Source organism: Rhodnius prolixus, unplaced genomic scaffold, assembly GCF_049639745.1.
Source record: "Rhodnius prolixus isolate KJV_2025 unplaced genomic scaffold, Rpr scaffold_4, whole genome shotgun sequence".
NCBI lineage: Eukaryota > Metazoa > Arthropoda > Insecta > Hemiptera > Reduviidae > Rhodnius > Rhodnius prolixus.
In genome coordinates, this window is record NW_027411614.1 from 26,829,339 (window position 1) to 26,854,984 (window position 25,646).

Consider the following 25,646-nt stretch of genomic DNA (forward strand, 5'->3'; position numbering starts at 1 on the left):
AATTCTATTAGCATTTATACGAGGGTCGTTTGAAAAGTCCGTGCAAAAATAAAAACTACTTAATTTTTTGGGGTAAACCTTTTTTATTTTTCAACATGGTCTCCTTTTAAGCTTATACACTTCGTCCAACGCTGCTCTAGTTTGTTGATCCCTTCCGAATAATAGGATTTGTCCAAGTCTGAAAAATAGCCATTCGTTTCTGCAATCACCTCCTCGTTTGAATAAAATCTTTTTCCCGCCAGCCATTTCTTCATATTGGGGAACAAATAGTAGTCCGAGGGAGCCAAGTCTGGAGAATAGGGGGGATGTGAAACGAGTTGGAACCCTATTTCCATTAATTTTGCGACCACAACTGCTGAGGTGTGAGCTGGTGCGTTGTCGTGATGGAAAAGGACTTTTTTGTGGGCCAATCGTGGGCGTTTTTCTTGCAGCTCGGTTTTCAAACGGTTCAATAACGATGAATAATTTGCACCTGTAATAGTTTTACCCTTTTCCAGATAGTCGATGAGGATTATTCCTGGCTAATCCCAAAAGACAGTCGCCATAATCTTTCCGGCCGAAGGAACGGTCTTCGCCTTTTTTGGCGCAGATTCCCCCTTGGTAACCCATTGTTTAGATTGTTCTTTGGTCTCAGGAGTGTAGTGATGTATCCATGTTTCATCCACAGTGCCGAAACGACGCTTAAAGTCCTGCGGATTCTTCTGGAACAGCTGCAAACCGTCCTTGCAACACTTCACACGATTTCGTTTTTGGTCAAGCATGAGCAATCGCGGCACCCATCTTGCGGATAGCTTTGTCATGTCCAAATGTTGATGCAAAATATTATGTACCCGTTCATTCGAGATGCCCACAGCACTAGCAATCTCACGCACCTTCACTCTTCTGTCATCCATAACCATATCATGGATTTTATCAATGATTTCTGGAGTAGTAACCTCAACAGGACGTCCAGAACGTTCAGCGTCACTTGTGCCCGTATGGCCACTCCGAAAATTTTGAAACCACTTATAAACTGTTCTAATCGAAGGTGCAAAGTCACCATAATGTTTATCAAGCTTCTCTTTAGTCTCCTGAGGCGTTTTGCCTTGTTTAAAGTAGTGTTTAATCAACACACGAAATTGTTTTTCGTCCATTTTTTGAAAATCACTCGACTTCCTCGATTCAAACGAATGCCAAACACAAAGAAATAGACCGATCTGGCTGAAACTTGGTGTGTGTTCTTCCAAGAGATGCTACTAACTAAACATAACCTCGATACGCGCCAGTGGTGCTATCTCTCTGACTTTGCACGGACTTTTCAAACAACCCTCGTACATTGTACAAAATGTTCTTCTTTAAAAGTATAACCTTGCGGACACTCAAGAAACAAATAAAATAAAAGCAATTTAAGGAAAAAAGAAACCAAAAAAACAAGAACTTAAATTTCTGTACAGTTAAAAAAAAAAAATTGTGAGGCAAGTAATCACTTGATTAGTGTAACATGAACGAATTGCGCTTAAAGTGTATTCTGGCTGAAATTTTAGCCTAACTTAGGAAAGTAGAGAAAATTTGAAGGTGCTGAGGTAACTGTTAGTGCAAAAATAAAATGTTATGTCGGATGTTATGTAATATCGGATGATATTGACGCCATGAAACCAGTTAAGGTTTAATGTATTTATTATTGTACAATTCCGCATTTGTTAACTTCCATAATCGGTTAGCTTGAACAAACCCCTTCAATTAGTGAAAGACAGACTTTTGTTCTCTCTATGTACGATGATTTTTAATAATATTTCCAAATTGATGTTAGCCTAAATATTTGAGGAAGTTTTGCCTTTGTTTTCTGGCACTTAATCCAATTACTGCAGTACATATTTCAACCCAGATGAATTGTTAAAAACTTTCAGAAAGTGAGAAAAAGTTTCTTAGTTACACTTTCGCTTCTAACTCTCCATTATCCGATTAATGTCAACCAAGTTGTTACTGAGCCAAAAGAAAAACACGTGGATAAAAGTAAAAACTGAAACATTTAAATTAAATTTATTTAGTATTTTTTCCATTAAACAAGAAAATTTAAAGTGTGTGGAATGTTGTTATCCTTTTGTTATTGAAACAAATATCGCAGTCAAATTTAATACAATGAAAATAAGTTATAAGTATTTTGTTTGAGTGTCAAGGATTATGAAAATTTTTTTTCATGTATCGATTAATCGTTCAGACTTTAACATTTTACCATGGAATTAAGTTTTTTTTTGTTTTTTTTTGTAGTAAGAAAGAGCAAACCTAGCATTTATTTAGCTTCTTCTTGGACTATGGCCTCCCTGACAATTGCTCTCAAAGTATTTCTGTCTTGATCTTTTCCTAATCATTCGGTCCCTCCGATTTTAGATATATCATTTCTTGGAGTGGTGTTACATCAATATAAAATTTATTTCATTCAATGGCAATCTCTTTCATTTTTTGTTTTAACAAGATAGAGGAGTTTTCCCTAATCAAGAGTATTTAGTTTACCAAACAAAAAATCATATCAATGTTAAGATTTAACAAATGTCTACGCGTTTTTCTATTTACAATTCAAAATAGGTTTAGTTTACTTACTATAGACCAACTGCCATTTTAGAATTTTCTACCATTCGTCCCCGCCTGGGAACCTAATTTGTTTAACTGCCGAATCAGATTCCATATTTGGAGGAAAAAATCTGTAGTCCCCGTTCAAAGTACTTCAAAAATGCATTATCGTTGAAGAGAAAATTAAAAAAAAAACTGTGGCAGTGTCATGGACACGGCCGTGTGTTGTACGTGAATACGTTTACGTAACAGGTTATATTTTTTATATAAAATATTTTTATTTATGTATTTAGGATGAAATCAAGGAAACAAATAATTACTGTGTTACAATATAACTTTATTAATTATAGGTCTATGATACAAAAAGTACGACACAAATAGCATACAAGATACAACGAGATTTCTGGTAAACGTTAAATCAATATAGGTATTACCTAACGTTGTTGGAGAAGTTTCAATATAAGACAAATTGAACTCGCAGAGCATGAAGTCGGGCAATGAGCGGCTTTGTGGGACATCAACATTAAAGTCTCCAACTATTATAATTGGTGTAGTAAGATCAAGCTCGTAATCGGGTAGAATTTTAGAGATGTTTTTGGAATATTTTAACAACGATCGTAACATAAAGAGTTTAATTTCTGCTAACGCTGTGCCCGATGGATATACGCACACCCGAGTACGAATTTGAAGATGCCATTGGCCTTTACGTTTACTAGACAGACATCACCAGCTTTTGCGTCTTTCATTTCCAAATAAATTTCCGAAATGTCAATGTTAACTCTATTACAATCAGTGAAGCTATTGTTGTTGCGATATATGGCGACTGCACCGGCTTAGCGACTTTTACCATTCGATTGTTCTTGAGAAGCCCTTTCCAACCGTATACGATCTCTGTATTTGGTTTTGGCTTTTCGACGCGTACATTAATATTTTTTTATTCTAACACCTTATTAACTGTCACTATTTTACACTAATGTTTTATATAGAATCGATAGATTGTGACGACAGCTGACGATTAAAACTTAAACGCACATCTTAGCTTCTCCGAGTCAAAAGTTATACTCATTGCAAATCTCGATACGCAGCAAAATGATCTCAAAATGGCGGCGCTTCCCCCTCCACCGCGCGCGATGCGTCACAGTCCTCACTTATCGTAATGAATTCTTTGATCCTTTAGCTATCCAGTGGACTAATTTAATTTTGGATGTAGACGATAGATTCGAAACTATAATGCCCCGATTTTGTTATCATTAGGTTTTTTGGATTGCCACCATATGATTCAAATTTAAAGACGTATTCACGTCAAAAACAATGTTGCACACTAAAGGACATCCTTATTATGACAGAACTTTATTTACCTATTTAATTTTTGTCAGATTAAGTTAACATACAGTATTCTAACCAACCGATTAATAATTGTAGAATAATAATCTTAAACAAAGAATTCCTAAACCTAACTGAAGCACAATATTTATAATTCTTGATTTTGCTTTAATTTTCTTTTTAAGAAAAAGACATTTCCATTAAATATACTTCCATCTTTTTTTTTAATTTCAATTGTTTTCCTTATCTTTTTAATAACATCCAAGAATACCTCTAGGGTTTTGTTGTTGTGTATGGTCGCCATTATTTTCTAATTTTTGTTTTTCTCTTCTATCTTATTTTTTGAAAGATTAACCTCTGATACTTTCTGCCTTTACTAACAGGGCAACCAATTTTCTTAGTAGAAGCTTTTCTTTTTTATTCTCAGGAGGATCAAGTCCTCCATTGCTCTGAACAATTAATGTTCTTCCTTCAACTTTACGTTTTCCTTCCTTATTTCTAAAGAAACACGTTTTTTTTTTCTTTCTATCTCTCGTCTCTTCAATTATTTGAAGGTCTGTTGCTGTCTACATTAAGCTGTGTTCTTAATGAATCCTGTTTCTCGTACCCCGTCTAGGCTTGTTCTAAATTTAAAAAACAAAAAAAGAATAACTCTAAAAAACACCGCAATAAACGTCAAATCCCTGCGTTCTAAAGTATAATTTGAAAATAATGTCTTAAAACAAGAACTCTTGGAGGAACTTCTGTAGATATTGCTCTGAAAACATCAGTGCAGAATGAGAAAAGCTTGCAAAGAATGGCTCACAGTTAATATCCAAAGTTTTTTATAAAATATTTTAGAAATTTGGGAAGCTTTGATCAACTTTTAAAAAAAAGCAACTTTATTTAATCTTATTAAATATTAGCGTAACTTCCAACGTAATTTAGTAACATTGAAAATGATTTAATTTTTGCCATTTTCTCTTGATTAACTTAAGTAATTGTATCTTAATTAATTAATCTTAATCTAACTTCTGTGTTAAGGATTTGTATCTTATTGTACCCTTACCATCGCAGTCAATCTTTTGCGGTCGCTCGCCAATTATGAGATCGTTGCTGTTTATAATCCAGTCATCTCAATTTCGGTCTTCCATTTAACCGAAAGCGTCAATTCGACTATTCAATAACCTTCTTGGTACATCATTCTCTTACATTCTGGCCAGATTACCCACCCAACTAAGTCTGCTTAAATTTATGTTAAGAACAAAATCCTCTTTGCCAAACAATTCATAAGGCTTTTATTTCTGAAGAACATATCGCCTACTTAAACTAGAATTAATATTTTTCTTTTGTCTCTTTTAGACGTAGTCAATGTCTGGAAAGAACATGTTAATTCTGGGCGGATAAACTTTTTATTTTATTGCCTGAGTTTAAACTGCTCCACAAATACTTCGAATGAACATAATAAAACCTGTTTGCAACGATAATTATTATAGTTGATCTCCCATAAAACTAAGGGACGAGTTGACTTGTGAGCCAAAATAGATACGACTCCTTTATTTCCTAAAACATGTTCTGTGAAATTTACAGGTTCTCTTCCATGGCACCTATGCCACTCCTCCAGTGTTTGCAATTTTGGAAGCGAGAAAAAGGCAAAAAAAGAGATCGTGCTTAAATTTCTGTACTGTCCGCGTAAGCAGCAAACTGAACAGATTTATTATACATATATTGTGCCTAAGACTTAAGTCTGTGTTCCAAAATCCCTATTTACATTGTTTAGGGCTAGATTAAAAAAGGGCGTATGCAATAGCACTCTATCTCTCTAACCCTTTGCTTGTTTTGGATTCAGAAGCCACAAACAATCATGAAAGGGGTTAACTAACTGTGATGAATTTCCTACTCTACTTTGAAAAGAGTTAAACGATTTATGGTGAGGGCACAACTTTGTGTTGTATGCTCCAGATTCCAGAGTGACGTAGTTATTGGGCCATTTCTATTCTCGTCAGCAACGAGATCGTAACATCAGCAGCTACCTGTAATATACAAACAGAGGCGTCCGTCAGAGAACTTTTTTTTAAAACTACTAGATTTATCTCATGAGGCAGATTCATTTACGTCTTATATTCATGTTTTTTGCTTATTTTATTTTTTACAATCAATTGTACATATGATAATATTCTCCAAATGATTAATTTTTAATACACGAATTCTGCAAAAGATTCCATTTCTTGGGATTGGTATAAAAATATCTCTGAATTCAGTTTCAGATACAATGAAGTTATTTATTTTTCTTCTTCAAAGAAAGTGTATCCTAATACCAAAACAAAAGATATTCCTATAAAGCGAAGTCCGAATGGGTGCCAAGAAGTACATTGTTTTCTTTAGCCGGAGAAGTTGAATGGATAAATGTTTATCCATCTGAGAAAAAGGTTCAAATAAAGAAAACAAAAACCCACAACATCCTCTTTTTCTCAAATTGTCTTCCATTGCCCGGAATGCGTTATACGCAATGCAACCATTTTTTAAGGTTCCTCTTTTTGATGACAAAAATTCAATTGCTGATGCGTAAAAAAGTGGATTTATTTACAAATTAATTGGCAATTATTATTGATTCTCCTGCCTGGGATGTTTTTTGCAAATCTAATCTTAATCACATTTGTACTTTTTCTATTGTAAGGAGATGACCATTTCTTTAGGCATTCTCAGCTTTGGAGCACAAGTAATTGTGATTGGTTTTAAATTGAAAACTTCTCATAAAGCCTCACTAACGTCATTGCATGACAGTTCTAAATGTGTACTTCATTCTAAGATACTTAGACGTGCATTTTAAGCACTTCTCTTTTGTTAGTCATTAAAGTGCACATCTTTAGCAACTCTAATCTATCTTTTTCAAAAGTTTTATCATAATTACTTTGATGTACTTAAGATAGTCATAGTTTTAGTAAAAAAAAATAGTTGTAAGTGAACTATTTGAAGCAGGCTTAAATACGAGTATATCCAGAACCATAGTGTCAAGTCTAAACATTATTTTCATATTGTCTTTGTAAATATCTGACTTAAAGGATTGTTTTTGTAATGATAGAGGGTAAATATTAGGAGTGTCGGATTTATACAGATAATTTCCTGTTTTTTGCCGACGCTTAAACAAGAAGAACGGAAAAATGCCTTACAATTCTGGGCAAATTATATTTCATAAAGTTATACAAAAATGAATGAAACAATAAAGATAAAAAAGAAAAGGTAAAAGTTAAAACAACAAAATAATTGTAAAATAAGTATGAAGTTTAAAAATAAGCCTTAAAACTATAAAAAAAAATATATAACTAAAAGTGACCTGTTTTATCACAGTACATGTAACAACTTTATTGCTGTATCCAACTTCGTATGTTATGCTGGGTTCACATTCCTCAGTCTGGGGTCTGCATCGTTATTATAATGGCTTTTTCCTTTTTATAACTAAGTATTCGCTATTCCTCATCTGGCCGGAACCATGCTCAGAACCTATTCTATCTTGACATATCATTTTGACAACGCTCTTCTTTTGTTATTAAGAGGTGAAATTAAGATTGAAATTACAAAAGCGGGACGGGACCTATGTCCGATGGCACCGCAGACAGAAGAGGCTTATTGTGCCCTTCCCTTTGGATCTAGTAGGCGAAACCTCCCCTACTAAAGAGGTTGAGGACTTCCCCTACTAGTTCTTTTTGCACCACTATGTACTTTGGTCTCAAAACACCAAAGATTTCATTGCGCAACCACTTGATTGCAATCAAACTGCAAGTGAGAGACCGTTTCCTCCTCTTCCTGTCACAATCTGCCCAACGGTTCCGAGCTAATGAGCCCCACCTTGTACTGATGCATTAAGAGGTAATATTTGTAAGTGGAGACATTTTTATTTCATCACCAAAGTGTACCAGGATCATTCTCTGTATAACCACTTCCTTTCTTAAACGGCAAAAAAAAAAAATTACTTACGAAACGGAAATAAATAATCGAATGTAATCATTCATCAGGTACCTGTCAAGTTCTTATCGGCATATGAAGCCGATCTGTTCTAACAGATTCTTCTATTTTCTCTAGCTTCCAGAAGATAATTTTATTCTCTCATTAATTGCATTCTTCTTCTCATACACTCTTCCACACTCTTCGCTAAAATGAACAATCTAAAATTCACATAACTGGAATTGTACGTAAAATTTCTTCATGGAGGGTCTGCAGTTGTAGTAGATGTGTGCATATCTTAGATTTAGTGTAACCACAGGCACACTATAGCTCTTCTTTAACTCTGGGAAAGCAGCAAATGTTAAGAAAGTGGTCGGATTGAAATTAGTTGATCAAGTGGTAAAAGTTTTGCACGTGAAACGTTTTGGGCTTAGCAAATTGAAGAGAAATCCTGAGCAAGTGCCTGGAACTACTTCAAAACGGAAGTAATGTTGGTCGAAATTTAATCAACCGAATGGAAGACGATGTAATGGAAGAACGTAAACCGTAAAAAAAAGAAACAGGAAGTCGTCCTTAATGTAACCCCAAATTATTAATTACATTTGCTACCCTTAAAAGCTCAGTTCTTCTTGCCTACATCTGTTTGAACTGTTCTCGAAACCGCGGAATCAGCACAGTAAATGTGGATATGACAATTATCTAGTTGTTTTATGCCCTGATTATTGATCCTCAGTCACTCTCTCCCTTCAAGCCAATTTCCCAAGCACTCCAAACCTGGTTATCACTTTCAATAACTTACATTTAGACGGTAACATCCTCTAATATATTTTCTACTAATTTGCATTGGACAATTCCCGTAAGATACAACTAGAAAAATAAATATTTTTATTGTAAAAAAAGCTTATTCTGTGAAAAATACCATGAAGTCGAATATTCAGTGGTGCAGCGTATTAGTGGAGGCAGTTTTTAAAAACCAGAAATTGAAAACTTAAACGCTACACGAACTACCAGAAGAACACGTCCCGAAAAGGGAAAAGTAAGTTTTAAAAATATCCTATCGCTGAATGAAACAATTTTGAGATGGAATTTTGAGTGTGATTGGGACCTACTCTGTAGAACTACCTAGAATAGTCAGGAAGTGTAAAGTGTGATAGAAACATAAATGAAGGTAAATTCTCTATAAGTGTTAAATCAACCGATGAGGATGAGTAAGAATCTGGGTCCAGTCAGAAGTTATTTACGTAAAAAAAGAAACACGCGTTTTATGACGGACATCAAATATTTTTTTCCCACTCTTGTGTAAAGAAGTAACATTATTTTCTGATAAAATGTTTACACGCTTCTGACGCTAACTTAAAGTGAAAGAATGAAAGGTCCATTCAATTGTCTTTTTTGTTTTTTTTTCTTTTATTATTGTTTGAGTGCTTAGTGTTTGTTTCTGAAGTCTTGGGTAAATGGAAGTCTTAACATTTCGAAGACTACAGTCGCTTGATTCTGATATTTTCAGTCTGAAAATATGATTTGTCTGAAAGCTACCTCGAGTACTCTGAGCTCTTAAGTTTAGAAGATATTCTAAGTGGTGTTTAATAAATAAACAAAATCTGTGTGTGCACTTACGCAACGGTCACTTACTACTATCCTTGAAAGTTTTAAGTCACAAATGTTTACAGTTAGTTTATCCCTTTCAATGAACCAATGATTATTTACTCCCTCCTGAATTCAAAACAAAGGGTATAAGAAAAAATAATCAATGGCTTGATCTTGTCTGCACCCTTTTTTTAATCCAGCCCTAGAAAAATTAATCAGGGATTCTGGAATACAGACTTCAGATACAATAGATGATAAATACGTGCAGATGCACGGACAGGTATAGATATTATGGCATAGTCTCTTCCTCAGATGAAAAGTGCCTTCTTATTTCAGAAAGTAGAATACTTGAGAAAACTTCTGGTGTAAACGCCCACATAACTTTCTTCTACTACTATTCTCAAAGTTGTAACTCACAAATTTTTCTTCAAATTCTGATAGTTTGAGTCATAGTCTTATCACTTTAGTAGGCCTTGATCGAATTACCGGGAAAGTGTTTCCAGTAAAAGTTGTAAATTTATGCCTGTGTAATCATTTCACAAAATTTAAATAAAAATGTTGGAGCTATTTGAGAGAAAATCTTAAAATAGGTAAAATTTCACTTGCTAATTTGGAAATTCCATTCTTCAAATTTAATTCTTATTAATATATAAAGATGGTAAACCAGTAAAATAAACAGTTGTGGTAAAATAAACCTTAGAGGCACGCACATCTCTTTACCAGTTAAGCGTGTTTAACGTGTATACACGTCAAACCAAATCTCTATTTCGGTGCGTTCGACATGTATACTCGTTGTGAAAAATATAAATTAGCTATTAACTATAAAAACTCGAAATTTTAATAAAGTACAATAAGAATATTATTTGGTGAGATGTTTCCTTTATACCAATAGAACTGCCAAGTATTTTATACGGAGGGGGGTGGAGGAAGTCAGCCGAATGATAAGTGGTTGGTACATGTTTGGTCTCCGCATTAGAGATTGGGAATTACGCACACAAATAGAAGCTCTCAACCCTTGTGCAATGCCGTTTTCACCTTAGATAGAGATTCAGACCTCAGTACGAGCATGATTTCATTTTGCACAGAATTCCAAAAGCTCTTTTCTTCCTTGTAAAAGCTCTTGCGTCCCTAGTTAACTAGAGCAATGCATACGTAAAGTGGTGCAAGATTTTGAAATGTACAGAATGCTCTGTAATCTCAAGCCCCAGAGATTGCAGAAAAAGTGCTTGTAGTGACTATTACGACGTTGTAAACTTTTGGTTGTTTTGCCATGCGTTCGACGTAGTTATATTCTGATTTTAATTCCGCACACTGTGGGGGGGGGAGGTTAAAACTAAATTCTATGCTTAACTGGTTAAATGATGATAACTGGTAGATGTTTCATAAAAAAGTTATAGATCCAAATAAATACAAGATTTCAGAAAATCATTGAATTCGTTTTTGAGGAAAAAACTGACATAGTTAAGTCTTCAATTAAAGGTCAAGTTCTGGTTCACTGATTTCAACCAAAACATGTTACAGTGGGTTTTTGAGAGAAAAAAAAGCGGAGAGACCAAATTGTAAAGACAACCTCGCCTTAATTAGTAGAGAAAAATAAAGTAAAGAAAAGATAGGAAGTCAGTTTGACAGAAATATAGACAGAATCATCGTATAGCAGATTGATTTTAAGTTTAACTTAACTCTATATTTTCTCTAAACCTCGAAAGAAATATTAATCTTGTTACATTTATGTTGTTAGGAACGACTGTTACTGTCAGTATTGCCGGAACATGTGGCCGTCAAGATGAGACAAGATCTGGGCTCAGCACTAGATACTCAGTTCAAGAAGATCTACATGAGCAGACATGAAAATGTTAGGTAAGATTCAGTTTATCTTAATGGACTTGTTTAATTAACCAACATGTTTTTTATGTATTTTCTTATTTAGAAAAAGTAATACTCAACTATAAAATTTTAGAAGATGAATTTAGTAACTTGTTTGAGGATAATTTTTGTTTATGCCCGTAAGTTTTACAACTTACTTAAAAAGATCTTACTTTAAAGATTGAGTAAATGCAATTCACAAGTCTGGATCCGAAGTGACTTCTTGTTCAGAAACCGTCGCCGATAATACTAATTTAAGCACAAAATTAAAACTTCATAGCTAGATTAACTTGTTGAACATTTGACACTTGGAAAAGTTACTGCTACCTAAAGGTTGCCTAAGACTCAGGTTATTTGTTTCGTGTGGGATATTTAAATATTTCTTTTTAATTCCCAGGTACTTTTAATTTGACTGTGGATAAGTAACTATATTATTTTAATCAACTTCTTCAACCTTAAGTTTAACTTACATTTAACCATGACAGGTCATTGTCGCCTGTGTACTCTGTACCATCAGAACTAAACCTTATCTATCAAACTTTGTTTAATTTTTCACAATTAACGATAACACTGCGTAAAGATAAACCTTTATAAAAATAAAAAAACAGACAAACGTCTTTAATTAGAGAATGCATTGCATTAATTTTTCCAAAACAGTAAAAAATATCCTTCTCTTTTGCAATAAAAAAAAAGGTTCTTAGTTATTATCATTTAATTGTCTGGGAGGGTCGGTAAGAGATACGGCGAACTAACGGATGAGAGGAAACATGGAATCTATTTTTAAATAAGTTTGTGAAACTTCTTTGAGGAATGTCTAGGCCATTTTGGATTGTTGGTTATGTAGAAGGAAACAATGTCAATGGTTATCAGGATTTTAAACTGCAAGGATTGAATAGCTGAAGGTTAGAAAGCTTAGTTGAAACCCACTGATGGATTTCAAATTCCTAAATAGGTCTTACGATAGCAGTATAGGATGAGTCTTTTGTTTTGTATACTGAATTTTGAACTGCTATCAAGGTGTTTATGAGTAAATAGTCTAAATCATTGTTAAGTATTTATTTTATCTGAGCTTTACATTTGGATTCCAAGTTGATCTTTTAATGGTGTAGTAGGATTATCATGAGCAGTTGGAAATTGGATACTGTACCGAAGAAGAGCGATTTTACACAAATTGAATCACGATAAGGAATTCCATAAGAAAAAGAGGATTTAGTACATTTCATTGGATATCCTAGGATCGTTGTGAATAAAAGGTTTAAAAGTGTTATTCGAGAAGGAGGGTGTAACTGTTAAGGAAGAATTTCTGCAGTTTAAACAGTTTAAATTGATAGATCTAAGATACATTTGGGAATTTTATTTGTCTCATACATTTTTCAGCAATAAAGAGTAAAGTTTAAGAGTATGGGAGATGTAGATATATATTGTGGTAGGTTCGAGAGGAAAGGGAAATATATTATGCATGTGGTTATTGTTAGCTTAGGTAAACCCTCAATAAATTGCTGTTTTTAGTTTTTTAATATAATTGTCTGATTTGGTTTTAAGAACATTGCTCGTGTTTATTTTAATTTTATCATCAAAATTTGGCTTAAAATACATTAATTAATTGCGTAAGATTAAATTGAACACTTTTTTTTCTGCCGGCGCATCGACGTCTACGGTCATTAGCGCCCACCTCACATTTTCTCTTTTCTTATTCAAGGGCCACTAGAGCTGGGATGGTATCTATTGACCTATCGGACTGTCTTGCTTTGCAAGGCAAGGTGGAGCCTAGGCTGTCGGATGCAGATCGCACTCCCCTCTTACATCATCAATCTGGTCGACGAGGGGGGAATGCGGTTTCGCCGATGGTACCATCCCTTAATTCATAAACTCACATTTTGTCAAGAATCAATCAATTAAAATATTATACTGTGGGTTTGGCTTCAACTAAACATGTATATAATCACGACGAATTGTCCGCTTCAAATATTATAGTCTATCTTAAGGAGGCCATTTCCGTAGAATCTAACTCAAGTGTGCAGTACTTTTAACAAATGTTCCTGCACACTCTTAAAGTGGCCTAATCCTAAATGAATTTAAACCTAAGGAGGGGTTGAAGTACTTTTACAAATTTCTTTCAAACCCGGATTAAAAGCCCAAACCTAACTTTCGCACCAACATTCTCGCAATGATTACACTTATACTGATCAAATAATTCATACCAATAAATACATTCACGCTAATAAATATATTCATGCCGATAAATACATTCACAGCAATAGCATTCTCGCAAATAAATACTCTCATACCAATAAATACATTCACGCTAATAAATACATTCATGCCGATAAATACATTCACAGCAATAGCATTCTCGCAAATAAATACTCTCATACCAATAAATACATTCACGCTAATAAATACATTCATGCCGATAAATACATTCACAGCAATAGCATTCTCGCAAATAAATACTCTCATACCAATAAATACATTCACGCTAATAAATACATTCATGCCGATAAATACATTCACAGCAATAGCATTCTCGCAAATAAATACTCTCATACCAATAAATACACTCACGCTAATAAATACATTCATGCCGATAAATACATTCACAGCAATAGCAATCTCGCAAATAAATACTTTCATGTCAATAAATACACTCACGCTAATAAATACATTCATGCCGATAAATACATTCACAGCAATAGCAATCTCGCAAATAAATACTTTCATGCCAATAAATACACACACGCTAATCACAACTTACTCGTACTACTCATTCATACAAGGGCAAATTGAATACTATTAATTGAATAACAATTCTATAAAACAACAAACCAGTTTACTTTACATTTCAAGCCCAATTTTGGTGGTAAAATTAAAATTAAGAGAATATTTCAAATTCATAAATATACAGGAGGAGAAACTGACCAGTGGTAATGTTTCTTTACATAAATTATTAGTATATTCCTCCTTTCTTCATCAAATATCTTGTTGACATTTCTTTCCGCAGGTTCCTTCACATAAATGAGATTTAATACTTTAATTGTAAACTATACTACCTTCAAATTGCAATTAAGAAAAATCTTGATTGATCAAATGAATCAATGAAGTGCAAATAAAGATGATCAAAGACTGCATTTATCTTTCTAGGATTCACAAAAAACTTTTTGGAAGATTTTAAAGAGGCTTATTTACTTATTTTGTAAAAAAAAAAAAAAAAACACAGTCTTTATTTAATATCTAGTTATCTTTAGAAATTCTAGGTTCATCATGGTGTAAATTATTTATCAAAATGACGTGGGTTAATTATGAGACAAGAGAAATTAGCTGTTATATTTTTTAATTAAATAGAAAAAAAAATGTTCTGAGATATTATATGGAATTTAACATAAAAGTAATAGTACGTATATTAAAATTAATATTGTGTTAAAAGTAATATAAATGTGTGGTGTATGTGCAAAATACTTAATATCATTAATGTAATGTAAATGTATATAAATATATATGTATATTATATGATTGAGAGAACGAACACAAAAGTAAATATTTGCAACGCAAATTTTCCAGCATTTTTAAGTTAATATGTATTAAAAAAAAAAAAACATACACTTCATTATAATTAAAAAACAAATATGTTACACCACAAAAAAAATACTGGAGAGATGGATGTCTGAAAGATATTTGGAGACAAAATAAAAATGGATTATTTTTTAAAAAAATGAAAATTAACAAATTCTGGTGGAACGCAAAGAATCCTGAAAGAAATTTAAAAAACAAAACAAACAAACAAAGGCAAAAGTGTTTCTTTTTGGGAGAGAATTACAGATAATGTGTGTCCATACCAAGCACAATTGCCAACGATCTTTATTTTTGTAACAAGATACAAAGTATCACCTTCAATTTGCAAGAAGATTACAGAAATAGAACTACTAAGTTCTGATCAGGAAAATATTATAAAATTACTTATCCATCCAATACTGGCCGGAATTCCTCAAGGAAGAATTCAAACCTTTTCTATATACCCTTTACATAGCTGCTCTTTCTACTCATCTGAATAAATCACCTTTACGGCTTTTCAATGTAGCCAGCCTATCATCTCATTTAGAACCTGAAGGAAAGTCGAGTACAATAAAATCACCTCAATATTCATAAACCTTGGCGCCAACGGTCCAAAGTAAACTGAAAAAGCATATTCAAATGTATTCATTCTAAAAACTCTGCCTCATCTTTTCTTCAACATTAATCCTTTATCGAACCGAGGACATCTCGGCCTGGAACTGGACCATAACAAAGCTCAAACGAACAGATATCAACCAAAGGTATAAAATCCTAAAGAGATTACTAGACAGACGCCCCAGACTACCGAACAGGAAAAAGAAATCTAAGATCCTAACAGTTATAGTTAACATTTCTTTTTACGTCTCCATTTAAGTAATTCATTTAAAATTAAACATTCCTCTTGTTTTCGAATAATTAATTAATTAAAAAAATAATAATTAAACTCCACTCAAATCTAGAAAAGCCACTACTCAAATCTAGTTAAGGTTTTCCGTTCAATTCTGAAGCGGCAGCTGGTATGGTTATACCCTAAAGTGATTACGCCTTGAAGTAAACACAAGGCAAAGAACTGTGACGCGGAGATTGTGGTTAACAAACGTTAATCTTCGGTTTTAAATCTTCTGTGCACTCCCTTTTATCTTTAAAACTTTCATTTATGATCCTTTGTTAAGAAAGAACATGATTTCAAGATTCTCTTTTTGCATACAGACTATATGAATGTTTTTATATCACCAAAAGAGAATAATAAATAGATTGTTTTGTTAATGTTGTTTTATAGGAACCTTTAAAAATTCCATTTGACAAACTTTTAAATGGTACCCCAAAAATAAACAAGTTGAAACTTAATAATAAGAAGAAAGGAAAAGTTATAAAAAGTCAGCGACCTTTAATAAGATTTTCTAACAGTTCTCTTGTAAATAATATAATTAATTAGTTATAAAGATTAACAGGCTTTTCCAAACTAAACTCAAATCAAACTGTGATACAAGCTGTTTTCCAACTTTCAATTTAGTTCCCCGCTAAACTAAATTCTTGGCATCATTATAAACTTTTTGCCAGAATAAGTGCAATGGCCGTTTTATATAGGCGGTTCTGATACATATCAAAAACATCCTAGCTAAGTTGTATTTTTTAAAAATATTATTTCATCATTCTGAAAATTGTAAATCAGATAAAAGTAAACTTAATTATTCAAAAGATGGACCTTAATTTTCTATTTTAAGTTCAGTTCACTTACATATTCAATATTTTTGTAATTGTGGTTCTAACAAATTTCTCAATCCAACTGCACTCCTTTTAGTTGATATTATTTTAATGCAACCTCCTTCTATAATTAAAAGAGATATTAGTAGTTATTGACAAACAAACGCAACATTTTAGAGTTTTTTGTTTTTTTAATTATAAGCTCGTTGACGAACAGAGGCTTCTCAGTAAACTGCTAGCTCCTCTGGTGTCAATTTTTTCAGCAGTAAGCCCTGGAGCCCCTAGGAAGATAAAGTGCATCCTGCTTGCTCGCATTCGGGTCCCTTTTACTATTCCTAGAATGATAATTAAGTCATAGGTACGCTAATTCGATGTTAGCAACAAAACTCCTTCATGGTAGAAAGTAGAATTGATCAAATTAAACTAACACCAACCACCACAAGATAATGAATACTGATGTAGAGAACTCAAGACAATCTGAACATAAGCCCTAGATGATTTAAATGTAAAACAAGTTTAAAATTCATTCCATTAAATTCCAATTTGAAAATTTTCCACAATCTCAATAGTTCTGCTTTTTACCATAAGTAAATAAATAGCTAGCTGATAGTCACACAAAAACTTATTTAATATAACAAATAGCATAGAATTAATATTAATCAATACATTAAATATTTCTTCCGGTCCTAATACTAAAAAGAAAGAAATACCTAAAGAATATATTACATAGTGATTAAAAAATAATTGTAACGGACCTTGAATTATGAATGTGAGGCAGTTTAGTGGAGGAATTTTAATAAGGGATTCCATTACAATTACTCGGTCAGCTGTTAGTAATAGATTACAATTGAAGTTTATTAATTAATGCGCACATTGTAATAACGAAGAGTAATTAGAAGGACATGAAATGACCCTCTGATTAGGGAAAGAAATGTTACACTTAGATCATGAAAAAGAATGGATCTTTAAAAATAATAATTAAAACAACTAGTGGATACACTGAATCACTTTTGTCATTTTTATTCTAGAGAATAAACTTAAAACTTTAGAAGTTTTTTTTCATTTATTTACTAAATGTAACTTGGTTTTAATAATTCTTCTACAATAGGACTTTTAAGGGAAATATATCCTCAGAAACTCACCTTACATCGAAAGAATTTCGTTCAAAACCGAGAGATAATTGATCTGTGAAGAAAGTAACGTAAAAAGAGTCCCTTCAAACACAGAATTTTAGTAAATTATTCAATTTTTGCTATTACGCATGACAAACGTTAAGAGCACTTGTCCTACGGAAGAAATGGGTTAACTTGATACCTCTAAACCTAGATGTTGAAATGTAAATACAGTGACTGGTTCCTCTGAATGTCTAAGGAAGGAAGAGTACTCCAAATTGAGTACCATAAGGGAATGGAATGCCTTCTCTGGTACATTTAGTCCACGAACCAGGTGCATGGAACCCATGAAAAAGAAGCAATTGGAAGATAAGTTCAATTTAAACTGGATTCGTAGCTATTGGTTTCGGGATATTTGTATTCTCTAGGATAGGTAAGCTGTCATCAAAGCGCTGAACTTGTACGTTATCAACTCGAAGATGGTCTGGGAATTAGTAAACTCAACAACCTGGGCAAAGATAATACCGTGTCCTTATTAAGGAATGAGATAGGCGACACCTTGTCACCCTTGTAGAGTAGGCTGTGTTTTTCTCTAGGTGGAATTGAAAAGGGAGGAGAAGGTCTGCAGAGGTACATTCTGGACATACCTACCTATCAGAGTTAGGCGAAGATCTGCCTGAGAAATTATAGCCATAGCAGATTTGAAGCATGCCGCGTCCTGAGTAAAGGTGAGTTTCAGAAGCCAAGGGTATTGTCGGCTAAAAGGTCACCTGAAGAATCTGGTTAACGGTGGGGGGGAGGAAACTACCATGAACCTCTTAAGTGAATGTGACACCATTATCAAGAAATATTCAGATCTGGGAAGCTACCAAGTGCTGGAGAAGGATATATGTAGTCTCCCTGGAACCATCTCAGATCCTGGCATTTCTAGGTTGGTATACTAGGTTTAAAGACATTAACTGGACATTATTTTCTTTAAAAAATCGCAGTAAACTGTAACCGCCTTCAAGAATTGGTACTTCACATCTTTCTTCAAATTGGTTCAGCAGTTTATTTATTTAGATGTATATCCTGTTATTACTTCTAAAAGAAGCGCATTATGGCCAGAAAAAGCTTTTTTGGGGGGCCAACTTTGTTGTATTTTACGTTTCGGTTACCTTTAGTGCACATTGCAAGGAACTCCTTAAAAGGTGGGGAGGTTAAAGGATGGCGTTGTGACGCACAAACTAATGTCAGGTTATTGCCAATAAAAACCTTCTCGTCTTGATTCATGTATGTCAGAAGATTCACTAGCCATTAAAGGCTGTTTAGATTTTCTAGTCCCTGCCAATGTTTCATTTTAGCAATTTTGAATGTGCAACATATTGCACGCTGTCAAACAATGTTTAATCTGTTAAATTTCTTTTATCCCTATGTCATTTAATGTTAACTTAAGGGGGATTCACAAACCACTCTTTCATCAAGTATGATTGAAATTATTTACTTATTAAGAGATTCACATTATGCAAAAATAATAAGTGATTATTACAGTGAGTTTAAAAAGTGTATGCGAATGTGAATTGCCATCTCACAGTAATTAGCTCTGTCCTCACAGTAGATTTATTGGTAAGTTTTACCACCAATGCATTAATTTGTATTTGTTTATAAAATCAATAATTTATTCTCTGAAATGGCTACAAAAAAAAAAGTAAGCATTCAGTTAATATTATATTTGGGTATGTTTCAAGTTTAATCCATTTTCCTTTTCTTGCTTGTTTTTACTTTTATTTTTTTGAATGTGATTTTTTTGTGATGAGTTTTCTACTCCTTAAAAATTACCTTATTTCTTTAAGTAAAAAAAAAATATTATTTTATTGTTGCAGTATTTTGTACGCGGATATTGTCGGATTCACCGCTATCTCCTCAACTTACTCCGCTTCTGAGCTTGTCAAGATACTAAATGAATTATTTGCCCGTTTCGACAGACTTTCAGAGGTATGTTGCCAGCGATTCAATTTCTCAGCTTAGTTCAATTATTTTGTGATTAGAGACTGAACACAAATGTCATTTAACAATTTTGTGTTGAACCTTATTCCGCTCTATTCTCGAACACTGATTAATAGATATTGTACGAATAGTCTGTTTGAAATGATATTGTTTTAACTGCAGTATCTGTTAAAAAAAAGTAAGTATTCTAACTTTGAGATTTTTTTCTAGACTTTAGGCACGATGGGATTTAAACGTGTTCTTAGATTAGATACCATGGAGGTTTCCAAATGCTGAGCCATACCAGCCCTTCGCACTGGTACAGAGCACGTATAGTTTCGTTTCCTCTTCGTCGTTACAGAACCTATCCTCTCCTTGGCCCATGCTATGCATGTGCTTCTGTATTATCTATTAAAAAGGCCTAAGATCATCAGAATGGCCGCCTGGCTAAGTTGACGCGGATAGTTTGGACAAGAAACTATTGATAGAATTTTTTGCCTTGTTTTTGACCTGGGCACACCACTGCTATACATATTGTGCTTGGACTTTTTTTTATAGCTACACCAACGTATTGTGCAATGTCAGTCGGGTAAGAACTTATGCTGGCTCACATTTCTAGTTGGAATTAACCTAGTCCAACTCTAAGCCTTGAGCAGATTTCAAAGAACTTGATAGCCTTTAAGGCTGTAGGGATATCTAAGAAGATGACGAATCAAAAATTGAAAAAATAGCAAATATAAACTAGAAAAAATACTTCTAAGTGTTGTAATTTTCTAGTCAGGGTCTAGCTCAAGTAATAGACGTTTAAAGATAATTTACTCCTCCGTTAACCTTTCCTAAACCCAACATTGCATACTAAACAATCATGATAAGATGGATGGTTGTATCCTTTTCCGTCGCACAGGCTCTACTGAAAGGACCGAGTATGGGCACCATTTAGATGTCTACTTTAATCACAATTTCCAGTGAAGGAACTAACCAATATTTGAGAGAGATCCGATAGCATCACACTAATGACTCTGGACGGACCCCCTAATCATATTTTTGGATGGTCGACTGCTCGCAGTGCTCATCCAGAAGTATGAAAGCTGCGAGGCTGTCTTGCCTTGAAATGCCTGCATGAAAACCTGAAATGTATCTATCAATTTGCATGTTAATAGCGGGCCCTTATATAAACTACTTTATAGGGAAGATGTATCTATTGTTTATGGACAACGGGATGGAATTCTGATCTAATATGAATTTAAAATTCCTAATTAAAATATTTTCGTATTGTAAACTTTATAAAATTATATAATTGGTTTAATATAGTATTATTAAGTAAAATGAAGTACACAATACAGTGCATGTATATGACAAAGACTGTGCCATAAAATCAATACAAAAAAAAATAATAATCTTTAAGTTACGTAAGCGCAAATATTTCGGCCAACAAATAGATGGGCAATCCGCAGTGGGAAGAGTATAAAGTGTGAGAGTCAGGTAATTGACCAATTAGACACCAGGTAGTCCCAATTGTCACCATTACAGCTAGCAATCTGCCATGTGGCTCCAGTATTGTGCTCTTCCACTATCTAGAAAGTCTAATGCACCCCTATTCAGTCTGTTCTCCAATTGACCTACATTATCATCCTATTTGACATTTAACCACCTCTTTCCAACGGATGTAGGCTTCATTGCATACCTAAAATGGATGATGAGACATCCAGGATTCTCATTATTTTGCTTTGTTAAGTGTTAAAAAGAAAGATAATAAAACAAAATAGAGGATGTGGGTGTGCAATAAAGCTTGATGAAAACTCAAACCGGAGTTATCTAGGTATCACTTTACTAGCTGAATTATTCACTTTTCGAGTTTATGTGTAGTTTTTTTTTGAAAATACTACCTACGATTTTCTCTAAACTTGTTTCAGTTTTGAGTTAGAGTTTAAAAAGTTTATTTACAATTTAAAATAGCTGTACAAATATATATACAAAGGAGGTTTCAGGCTGCAATGCCTATATACTCTCCGCAACTTTAATATTTACATTGGTAAACCTGTCAAAAAATCTTTAAAAAACCTTACTACATTGAGTTAAATTAAAGCAAAATATGTTTTAGTTTTTTGTGCTCATATTTTTTATAACTAAGTGAACTTAAGTTATAGTCTACAATACTTCTTACATGCGAGTAGGGGCTGTGTATTCAGGAAGTTACATATTGTTCCGTGGCGCTATAGATAAATGTAGACACGCTGGCAACATCAAGTGCTATATACGAGGGTCGTTTGAAAAGTCCGTGCAATGTCAGAGAGATAGCACCACTGGCGCGTATCGAGGTTATTTTTAGTTAGTAGCATCTCTCGGAAGAACACACACCAAGTTTCAGCCAGATCAGTCTATTTATTTGTGTTTGGCATTCGTTTGAATCGAGGAAGTCGAGTGGTTTTCAAAAAATGGACGTGAAAAAGAATTTCGTGTGTTGATTAAACACTATTTTATGAAAGGCAAAACGCCTCAGGAGACTAAAGAGAAGCTTGATAAACATTATGGTGACTCTGCACCTTCGATTAGAACAGTTTATAAGTGGTTTCAAAATTTTCGGAGTGGCCATATGGGCACAAGTGACGCTGAACGTTCTGGACGCCCTGTTGAGGTTACTACTCCAGAAATCATTGATAAAATCCATGATATGGTGATGGATGACAGAAGAGTGAAGGTGCGTGAGATTGCTAGTGCTGTGGGCATCTCGAATGAACGGGTACAAAATTATTTGCATCAACATTTGGACATGACAAAGCTATCCGCAAGATGGTGCCGCGATTGCTCACGCTTGACCAAAAACGAAATCGTGTGAAGTGTTGCCAGGACGGTTTGCAGCTGTTCCAGAAGAATCCGCAGGACTTTAAGCGTCGTTTCGTCACTGTGGATGAAACATGGATACATCACTACACTCCTGAGACCAAAGAACAATCTAAACAACGGGTTACCAAGGGGGAATCTGCGCCAAAAAAGGCGAAGACCGTTCCTTCGGCCGGAAAGATTATGGCGACTGTCTTTTGGGATTCGCAAGGAATAATCCTCATCGACTATCTGGAAAAGGGTAAAACTATTACAGGTGCATATTATTCATCGTTATTGAACCGTTTGAAAACCGAGCTGCAAGAAAAACGCCCACGATTGGCCCACAAAAAAGTCCTTTTCCATCACGACAACGCACCAGCTCACACCTCAGCAGTTGTGGTCGCAAAATTAATGGAAATAGGGTTCCAACTCGTTTCACATCCCCCCTATTCACCAGACTTGGCTCCCTCGGACTACTATTTGTTCCCCAATATGAAGAAATAGCTGGCGGGAAAAAGATTTTATTCAAACGAGGAGGTGATTGCAGAAACGAATGGCTATTTTTCAGACTTGGACAAATCCTATTATTCGGAAGGGATCAACAAACTAGAGCAGCGTTGGACGAAGTGTATAAGCCTAAAAGGAGACTATGTTGAAAAATAAAAAAGGTTTACCCCAAAAAATTAAGTAGTTTTTATTTTTGCACGGACTTTTCAAACGACCCTCGTATATGTAATCTATGGGTGTCCATTGGGGATATGACCCAACCAGCCTTAAGCATTTGTTTTGGGCTCTTTGTAACTTCCCGTAGTTGGTGCGACAAGTATGGGACCACACAGGGGCTGCATATACAGTGGTCAAAAAAAGTATTCATACACTATGTTATTTTACTTTATCTACTGAACTTTTGTTTCTAGGATGACTATTTCTTCAGCACTGAAATCGAAGATAGTAACAATGAATGATTTTACGCAATATACGTAAAATTACAATACGCATTTATTACAATAAATTATTTTTCTGCTTTTTAATCAATTCTTTATGTTTATAAAAGAAAATGAGTGCATTAAATTCATTGATACTATCTTCGATTTCAGTGCTGAAGAAATAGTCATCCTAGAAACAAAAGTTCAGTAGATAAAGTAAGAAAACTTAGTGTATGAATGAATACTTTTTTTGACCACTGTATGAGTACGGAACGGATATAAAGATAGTAAATTAGTTTTTTTATTGAGAAAATCTATGCTAGAGTTGCGGCTCAAAAGAGGAAAGAGACTGCACATAATTCCTACCGCTTTATCGCACACTGAGTTTGTGTGTTTTGTGAAAGTTAATTTGGAGTCGCCAAACCAACCCGAGGTATTTAACTTCCTTACACCACGGAAGGGAGTTACCGTTAATTTGAACAAAACTATTCACTACCGGCCTAAGTCGTGTAAACAGTATGACTTGTTATATACCAGTAACTTTTAAAATGGGCTGGCTATTTGATGATAATACCTCAGTCCCAAAGAAAAAGGAAAAAATTAATAAATAATAAAGCAATTTTTCTGGATAAATGTTTTTTTGATTGTGAGGAAGGTATAATTTTGGTGTAATGTGCAGTTTCGTTTTCTGGATTCTGGATATTGTTGGTAAACATTAAGTGTGTTTAGGCGCGTCAACATCTATAGTATTTTTTCTATGAAACTACTATTAGTTTCGGCCTTCGAACAGTGTTCTCTTATTGCTAACAACACTGTCCATCATCTGATGGTGAGCAGTAGGCGACTTCTAAAAAGAAAAAATTCAAAGGACAAGCCATAACCCGGATTTCGAAGTGGCATTCCAATGCTTTAACCTCTAAGCTAATCCCTACCCTAAAGTTTTATTATAATTTATTAACCCATAAAGGTTTTTACTACTAGAAGACCTTGCTCCTTCTTTACACTTAATTACTAAGGCAAAAATAAAATGTACATAATAACTAATTACTCTAAAATTGTTGATGATTTGTATTATGTCATTCGCAGTGTTCAACTTTGAATGTTTGAAAATTTAGTAATTAACTGTTGGCCGTCAACCAGGTTACAGTGGCTGTAAAAGGGTGGTAATTGAGCTGACGAACTGTGTAAACTGTGTTCCGAAAGCTTTATGTGGATAGAGTTTGGCAGTTTTACGGCAATGGATAATAAAATTACCACAATCAATTATTCATTAGTCTAATTCAAAACTGAATTTAAATTAGTAGAACTTGTAAATTGAATCTTTATGGTTAAAATGTCACCATAATTTACAATCTCATCCTAATATCATCTTTTTTTCTGGGACACTTCCACATAACACTACTAGACGTCTTAAAAGATAATGTCCTCACGATCTCCTACAAACAGGAAAGTTTGATTATTGATTATTTCATTGAAAAAAGAGTAAAAGAAAAATTTGGCATAATTTCCAAGCGTCCGCCATTTTTTAAATTTATTTGCATATTGTCTCAATTGAGTTTTCTGATTTCCCATTTTTTATTTAATAAATTCTGAGATTCGAACCTAATCTGCAGATATTACTATTCTTAAACCATTTCATGAAAGAAAGAATAAGGAATAAAAATAAATTTTTGATTAAGGAATATGTGCTAAAATGTTTCTAGAAGGTTCTAAAATGTTTGCAGTGTGGAAAACCAATAAAAATAAAAGTATCGGCTGGAGAAGTAGAGCACATTTTGTTTTATACCAGCATAAAGAGGGTGCAAAATAACAAAACTTTTTACTTAGCATCCTTTTACACTATAAAACTTGTTATAATTCTATCAATGTTCCACCATCCGTCGTGCCCTTTCTTCGTTTAAATTAATACTTTGGTAAATAAAATAAAGAATAGAGCAATGTTCCGCTCCCTTCTACTAAATAATGAAACCTAAAACCTAAAATGAAATCTAACAGTATAAAATCTTCTCTTACTAAGAGGTTTAACAAAAAAACAAATTATTAAAATAATAAAACACAAAAGTGTTTAGTGTTATTGAAATCTGAATAACTCAAAGTATTTAAAAGTACTTATGATTCATTTGGCACTAAATGTTACAATAAAATTAAATACTGTTTTAAAATGAACCTCAATATTCAATGAAAAATGGTTTCTGAAGTTATTTAATTTGATAATTTAAACTCAGCCAAATGAAAAGCAACAATTATAACTTCATTAAAACATAACCTGCAAGTTTGTTTCACCCTACCAAGCAAGTATTTTTTCTTGCGATTTCATTTCTAAATT

The 25,646-nt window shown here is 33.7% G+C and overlaps 1 protein-coding gene across 3 annotated transcripts in view; it reads left to right on the forward strand.

The window, feature by feature from the left end:
* The window catches only part of Ac3 (Adenylate cyclase 3), a 146,288-nt gene that overhangs the window by 97,200 nt on the left and 23,442 nt on the right, over positions 1-25,646 (forward strand). For all 3 annotated transcript variants that reach the window (XM_074130850.1, XM_074130847.1, XM_074130848.1), the window contains exons 3-4: positions 11,117-11,235; positions 19,469-19,580. In XM_074130850.1, coding sequence (XP_073986951.1) covers positions 11,117-11,235; positions 19,469-19,580 — 231 coding nt within the window. The remainder of the gene's footprint in view (positions 1-11,116; positions 11,236-19,468; positions 19,581-25,646) is intronic.